We start from the raw sequence: 7,500 nt of genomic DNA on the forward strand, positions 1-7,500 counted from the left end.
ATATGAATAATTAAGTCATCTCAAGAGAGATGAGCAAGGTAAGGGTTATAAGAAATGAAATGACTTGGACTTACATCAGTGATGGATGGTAAGAACAAATCGTTTTCGGGAAGAAGCTGGTACTCTGCTGGATATTTAGAATTGTCAATGTTGGTTGGAGGAATGTACACGCCGTCAACAGATATGTCGTATCTTTGCGTCTTCGGGAAGTACATGCGGAGAAGAACGGCCTCACTGGGATCCGTGTGGAGCAAGTGGAATCGGATGACCTGCGACAAGGTGTCCTGCTGGTTAGTCTCCCAAAATGGCGAGGGCATTTACCACATATAATCGTCTGACCTTTCCTAAGAATATTTACACACGTTTCCCTTAGTGATTAAGAGATGTCATCCTTGTCTTTAACTTACCTGAGGTGGAGTGCTAGTCATAGCCATTTCGTAAACATGTCCTGTAGCCACAACAGCATAGAAAGTGGAAATCCTCTCCTGACAGGTATAGCCGAAGCACCATCCGCGATCCATTGGCCCATTCAACAGGTCCACATACCCGTTCACGCCTGGATGTGTAAGGAAGCCCTCAGTGTTTGGTAACAATAACTTGAAAACAATGTCATACAGGCATTCAGATCAGTGTAGGAATATTATGCTGATTATTAGCTGAGACAGATATTACAATTGGGCACTAGGATTATCTTACCCGGGTTTGCAATGAGACCAATTGGAGACAAGCGACGAATTTCTGTGTCCGAATCCATGCTCTCGATGACCATCATGCGGTGCCTAAAATTCGTGCACTTCCACGCTCGCCACTCCGTCATGAGAGTGCAAGAGTCGTCACGAATAATTCCTGTATAAGAGTCGAAGGACTATTGGTTCTGGGACCTGAACTTACATAATAAACTGCTTGTGATGAATTTGGATAAAGAAGGAATAAACACATATGTTAGTTTATTGTGGATTAATTTTAGGTTAAAACAATTACACACCTTTCTTTGGGAACTTTTCTGCCGGTGTAAATGCACTGCCATCGGATTTTTGCCGAAGAGAAATCGGAATCCTGTAATCCCCGATTCCGCGACTTGGATCTCCATCCCACTCGAACTCAGCCTGCGAGGTGGCGGTGGCATCCACAGCACCTTCAGAAAGAAAAGGACATGAGGTCAGATTCAAGGTGACTGTCCCGTTGAAAAAACCAACAGCATATTAAATTCTGGATTGGGAAGATGTCTTAAACAAGGCTGCAATGATGAGGAAAATGTCTAGCTGTGGGGTCTACACATCTAAGGAAAGTACCAATACGGAGATTTTTTCACAGAACTGTGTTATGTCTGCTAGAAAACAATTTTACTTTGCTGAATGGCAGCGTGAGATTCTAAAGGCCCTCTATGCTTAAAAGAGTACTTACCAAGGAAAGTGCCGTCCATGTCAGTAATTATAACCTTTTTGTGGCCATCGCAATCCATGTCCACGCAGTCTGAAGGGTTCACTCTTCCAAGGTTGGGTCTGTTGGAATTGACAGTGTAGGCCATCATTACTCACGTTTTTCCTTCCAGATATAATTTCTAATACCAGCATTATCATTTTCGAATCATTCCCATTATGAGGTTTATTTTTTGAAGCATACATGGAAACTGACAGGACTTGGACTTACTCGAAAAGGAAGAGCTTGTTACTTTCGGAAGTGTCAAGGAAGGTCAGGCCACTAACGAAGACTGGGTGGATAGCATCATCCGCATCTTTATTGGATATCATGGCAACATCCTTTCCACAAGTGCGAGTGGCGTAGTTAGCGAACTTGACGTTACTGATATATGTGGCTCCGTTGATGGCTGGGTAAGCGGATGCCTCGTGGAATGCATGCTTTGGAGCCACTGTGATGGACAGGATTTTTTGTTAATACAAGGAGTCGACAGCTAGGTTATATAATCTTTTACATGGTGATGATTTTAGCTGAATTAAAAGTTTCAAATGATCACAGCTGTGGGGAATTACTGAGTAAAGACTTCAGACTTACTGTTGATCCCTGAGACGAAGGCTGCCAGCATTACTCCAGCATTTCCGCCATCGATGCCCTTCGTCCACAGATTAGTGAAGAAGTTCTGAGCATTGGATGTTGAGTTGTGGTAAGTGCAGTCATAAGACGGCGACGCTCCGATGAACAAGGAGTTGTCTGTGGTAGCTGTTTTCGTTGATACCATGTGGCTCAATGCGGGAGGAGCGTAAACGAGCTGGTTTGTTCCAATCCGACTGTCAGCGCTAACCACCTGTAATAGACCAGGAAGAAGAGGCGAAAATGAGTGAAATTCGATCCAGTGCAGTTGATTACCGTGTTTTTTTCTGCTTGTTACTCACATTAAATTTAGTTTTTTTGTTTCTTTTCGCGTTACTTTTGGTCTCTTTAAGTTTTATTTTAATGGTTTCTAGATAGATGGAATCCACTGTCAAACATATTTCAAAAACTCACATTTGTTAGGTGGAGGCTTGCATAACTCTGCATGTAGAAAGCTGTATCGGTGATTCTCCATGCATAGAAGTTATTGATCCTTCTGCAATCATTTGGTACTGGTTGTCCCTTTTTCCAAACCTGCAAATATATGGATACATAGATATAAAAATTCAGATAACCACAGTAGTTATTCAAATATGATTAAGGAAAAATTTAAACGTCATTAACATTACTTCTTACTCACCATAACACCATATGTTGCACCATGGACTTCATTGTCGATCCAGTTAGTGGACTCATCGCAAAGCTCTCCATAGGTTCGGTAGCCAGCAAGCTCAGATCCTTGTGAATGGAAGAGAAGTTGGAATCGTAAAATATGTAATAGTGAAACGGTGACACAGGCTTTTCAATATGAATTGTAAATGACAATGCCGTATCGCCATCGTCCGTTTTGAAACCAGAATATTGATTCCATCCTTACCAGCAACAACATTGCCCTCTAATACAGTTCCAGTGGCTTTATTGAGGTAGAATCCGCCTTCCCATGGCTGGTACTGATCTTCTGCTTCGCCGTTGTAGGTACCAGGGAAGAACAAAAGGGATACCAAGTTGTACCGGAAGCTGTTGGTTTCACCTTCATCGACGATGCCTGTGGACGAAGACGTGGCAAATGAGAATGATATTTGCCAAACTTAGCAGTCAAGTTACACACGACTAACATTCTAACAGCAGTCAAGTTACACAAGACTAACACTTTATAATGTTCAAATGTGCCCAAATTCCATACTCACTAGAGCCAACAGTATAGTAAACGACGTTATTTTCAACGACGAAGTTGTTTGAACTGAAGAACCCAATAGCACTGTTGAAGTTCTTGTTAAAACTACATTTCTTCAGATAATTGGAACCATCATCAGTCCCCAGACTATGGAAGGCTATGGAGAACCTTGGATCGGTGGATTCTGAGAAATCCTTCTGACCCATGTTCTTAAATTCTACGCAGGAAAGCTGAGCACTCCCTGTTGACAAACAAATGTAAAACCACAGTGTTTAAATAGAGCATGAGCATGGTTAAACTTACAAGGTCTTGGCATGCCTCTTAATGCCTGTAAAATGTAATTCATCAATCAACATACTATTTGCCCTTGGCTTTGTCCCATTCTCTCTTTTCCTCTCTTACCTTGATAATCAACTCCTTCTGAAGTCAGAGTGGAAACGAGGACACGACCTCCAAAGCCTTCTGCATTCAGGCCTGCATAGTCGCTGCCTTCGATGACGATCTGGTGAGTTAGAAGCCCAACCTCGCCGGCCATTACATACTGAGTTCCGTCAGAAAGTGTGTGAGTCTCGCCTGAGAGAAATAAGAAAAGCATACCGATAAAAACTTGTCAGTATTAGCAATAGCCATGTAATTCTTTACAGTATTGGTTGCTTTTTGGAAAGCTATGTTTGTTTATCTAATGAGATGTGTTTATTTGTAATATATGAAAAATAGAATAAAGATCTCTTTGACTACCTCAAAGCATACAGGAAATAGGAATGATTGTCCAAATTTGCACAAGAGCTCGGAGCTTATTCTAGGGGTGCCTGTGGCTTCCATTACCTAAATGTTCGTAGATAAGCGGAGCATCGAGGGTGAGAGTGTTACCAGATACGGCGGTGACCATCCGCACCTCGGTTTCGGTAGGCTCCTTCCCGGTGGTAGTGATCATTACCTGTAGAAAATGAATGTTTTTAACATGGCTGCTCTTTCAACAGTGTTCTACAGAGTAGTGCTCACCCTTTCATACGTGGGTTAATAGTTTACACCCATACACAGCATAGACCTGCTGTAAGAAAAGTAGAATGCACTCATTCACCTCCTTATTGAGCCAAGACGAGTCGGCGGCTTCAGCCAGTGTGACAACAGTCTCCCCGGCGGCAGCGGTGGCTCCGAGTTTGACCCAAGTGGTGGAAGGACATTGCCCGTTGAGGATCAACTGTCCAAATACACCTGCAAAACGTTTCCTGTTAGTGTTAGCCAAATGTCCTCTCCTTTAGGTCTTCGTAACCGCTACCATTTTTACTATTCAAAATGAAAACAATGGTGGTTTTACCCATGGCCTTCCATCCAACGTCGGGTGTGCCGTCGGGCATGGGCATGTCAACATTGTCAGGATCGTTCGGGTCTGTGGTGCCCCTGAGGACGATGTTGAGCTTATGCGTGAAGGGGGCGTCTTCGCTAAATCCGGCCACCAGACTTCCACCCTGAGGATGATTTTAGACATGTTGCTGCGATAACCGGCTAATGGTGACGTATTCATAGCGTTTACACCTCGTAAATTTCAAGCACCTAGAAAATCCCCGGAGGGGCGAATGGGAACCACCTGAATGAAAACTCACCTGCAGGAAAATGATCGTAGCGTTGAACACATGATCCATTGTGTCTGCAAACTCCAAACCGCCATAGACGTAAACGCGGCCGAGGCTTGGGGTATCTGTATCCACGATAATCCACACACCTGAAAAAGAGGTAAGGTAGTTGTAAACCTACACCCGTACTGTAAAAGGACAATATCCCTGACTAAAAAAAAAAAAAAAAAAAAAAACAAAAAAAAAAAACAGGTAACCGTGGACAGCTACGAAGTTTTCAAGTACAAATACTGTAATAAACCTTTCTCTCTCTCTCTCTCTCTCTCTCTCTCTCTCTCTCTCTCTCTCTCTCTCTCTCTCTCTCTCTCTCTCTCTCTTACCTGGTGGAATGATGATCTCGTCGCCTTCCACTGGCAGACCGTATTCTTCCTCCGTAGGATGTCCTCCCGATCCTACAGGAACTTCCTTCCATGTCTCGACGTCGGACCACAGGAAAGTAACATCAGGGCGGCCAGTGGGCACGGGCGGAGGCGTGGGAGGAATACAGCCCTCGTATTCGCACCTGCAGGAGTTTTGGGTCAGTCTGGGGTTCCTCATGGGGCGCTGGTTGAGCAATTTGTGCTTTGCATGATTTTATAGATAGGCTTTTTTTTTGTCACGTATGATCGGACACTGACATTACAATGAAAGGAAGTAGACAGCCCCTCGATGTGAAAATCCAAAGGGAAAAAGGAAATATGAAAATTCCATGAAAGGGAATTCACTGTGGTGACTCCCTCGAAATGCTAAACAGGATTTTATTTTTATTTGGTGATGAATTTAAAGACGGTAGCAAGAGCAAGATGCAGATCGTTGGTTATCCACACACCCACACGCACACACACACACACACACACACACACACACACACACACACACACACCCACACACACACACACACACACACACACACACACACACACACACACACATACACACACATATACACACACACACACACATACACACACACACACACACAAAGCGATAAGACTGACAGGTGTCGCAGCGTAATACAAAAAAAAACTCACCTGTATGTCTCAAAGTTAATGTTTCGTGTTGAACCTGTCCTTCGCTCGTCAAAGACTGTTCGTTTCTTCCTGGATTCTACTTGATCCGAAACTGCAAAAGAAGAAGTATTAGTGTACACAGATTAGAGTATTTAAAGTATATCTATTTGAAATATCGATTAGAAATGAGAGTGTGTGCGCGCACATGTATGTATTGTGGGTGTGTATGTGTGTGTAAGTATAAGTTATGAGTTTGTGTGTGAAAGAGAGAGAGAGAGAGAGAGAGAGAGAGAGAGAGAGAGAGAGAGAGAGAGAGAGAGAGAGAGAGAGAGAGAGAGAGAGAGAGAGAGAGAGAGGATGTCCGAATTTCCCTTTCGCCCCCCCCTCGAAAAATCATTCACAGCATACCCAAGTAAGTCATCGTCTTCGCGGAGTCGTCCCAGTAGTATTCCCCGTGGAAGCCTGTAACCGGGTCTGGAAGGGAGTCGGAGCTGTTTCTCTCAACACCTGTCGTGCTGCAGAAAAACGAAAAAACAGGAAAACGAGATTAGTTTCATTCCGCGAAAAAAGAGATTAGTTTCATCCCGCGATACATTTCAGTATTCAGTTTAAAGATCTACTTGTATAACAGTTCGCAGAGAAACACAGTACATCCATTACCTGAAGGAATCTGGCGTTTGCATGAATCGGTGCTGCACGTAATAATACTGTCCACTCTGCATATGTTTAGTCTGAGCTTCGTATTCGATATCTGTTTGCTGCAGGGTGAAGTAAAAGGATCAACCAACCCGCTTAGTATTTCACAGTTTTCTTTCTTATTTGTTAGAGATCAGGACACGCTCATGAAAGGATATCAAAACAATATAAGATAAACCCCAAAGTCGAGAAAGACTTACAGGTTCTCCATCTTCGAACATCCAGTCGTAGGTTTCTGCCGTGGGCAATATAGCCATCCATCCCTCGCCGCCGTCCAACCTCTTAACGCGGTACGGGATGGTGGTGTTGCCATAACTGTCCGAGAGGACCAGGTCGCCGCCTCGGAAGGACTGCGGCTTCACGTTGGTTCCCTTCACGGTGAGTCTGACGAACTCCACAGACGAGGGGCAGACCGCGCCGGGGGCCTTTGGAGATACGGGCGAATATCTTAGGATGCTTCTTTTAGTATAATGTGTTGTAAAGATTCTCCATATAGTGTTCTAGTTTAGAGAGAGAGAGAGAGAGAGAGAGAGAGAGAGAGAGAGAGAGAGAGAGAGAGAGAGAGAGAGAGAGAGAGAGAGAGAGAGAGAGAGAGTGGGAGGGAGGGAGAGAGGGAGGGAGGGAGGGAGAGAGAGAGGGAGGCGAAAGAGATCGAGAGCAAGTCCGAGGAATTTACCTCTGGATTCAGAGAGAAAGCTGCGACGCTCTTCGTGCATGCAGGTGGCAGGATACCCGAGTCCGGTACGACTTTGTTTTCAGGAACCCCAGACAGCGATCCATCTGCGTCGATCCACACTGTTTCGTGTTCCCACAGGAACTTCAGCTGCAAGGCATTTTTGTGAGATTTAGAGACATATCAATGTACTAATATATTCCCTAATATTCAAACAACCACGCAACTTCAAAAGCGAGAACAGGTCGCGTTGAATACCTTGTTAGGTGAGTTGACGAAGGTAAG

At 44.1% G+C, this 7,500-nt stretch overlaps 1 protein-coding gene across 1 annotated transcript in view; it reads right to left on the reverse strand.

The window, feature by feature from the left end:
* Positions 1–7,500, reverse strand: part of LOC113820185 (fibrocystin-L) — a 55,278-nt gene that overhangs the window by 8,165 nt on the left and 39,613 nt on the right. The window contains exons 49-71 of the mRNA XM_027372464.2: positions 7,474–7,500; positions 7,219–7,365; positions 6,743–6,967; positions 6,507–6,604; positions 6,255–6,361; positions 5,868–5,958; positions 5,178–5,359; positions 4,828–4,946; positions 4,542–4,692; positions 4,305–4,438; positions 4,049–4,160; positions 3,626–3,796; positions 3,237–3,464; positions 2,927–3,094; positions 2,690–2,787; positions 2,464–2,583; positions 2,014–2,263; positions 1,651–1,870; positions 1,405–1,502; positions 986–1,135; positions 697–846; positions 408–556; positions 75–269 (exon numbers count right to left, since the gene is read on the reverse strand). The exon at positions 7,474–7,500 is cut by the window's right edge and continues 209 nt beyond it. Of these exons, the coding sequence (XP_027228265.2) occupies positions 75–269; positions 408–556; positions 697–846; positions 986–1,135; positions 1,405–1,502; positions 1,651–1,870; positions 2,014–2,263; positions 2,464–2,583; positions 2,690–2,787; positions 2,927–3,094; positions 3,237–3,464; positions 3,626–3,796; positions 4,049–4,160; positions 4,305–4,438; positions 4,542–4,692; positions 4,828–4,946; positions 5,178–5,359; positions 5,868–5,958; positions 6,255–6,361; positions 6,507–6,604; positions 6,743–6,967; positions 7,219–7,365; positions 7,474–7,500 (3,390 nt within the window). The remainder of the gene's footprint in view (positions 1–74; positions 270–407; positions 557–696; positions 847–985; positions 1,136–1,404; positions 1,503–1,650; positions 1,871–2,013; positions 2,264–2,463; positions 2,584–2,689; positions 2,788–2,926; positions 3,095–3,236; positions 3,465–3,625; positions 3,797–4,048; positions 4,161–4,304; positions 4,439–4,541; positions 4,693–4,827; positions 4,947–5,177; positions 5,360–5,867; positions 5,959–6,254; positions 6,362–6,506; positions 6,605–6,742; positions 6,968–7,218; positions 7,366–7,473) is intronic.

The sequence above is a fragment of the Penaeus vannamei genome, chromosome 2 (assembly GCF_042767895.1).
Source record: "Penaeus vannamei isolate JL-2024 chromosome 2, ASM4276789v1, whole genome shotgun sequence".
NCBI lineage: Eukaryota > Metazoa > Arthropoda > Malacostraca > Decapoda > Penaeidae > Penaeus > Penaeus vannamei.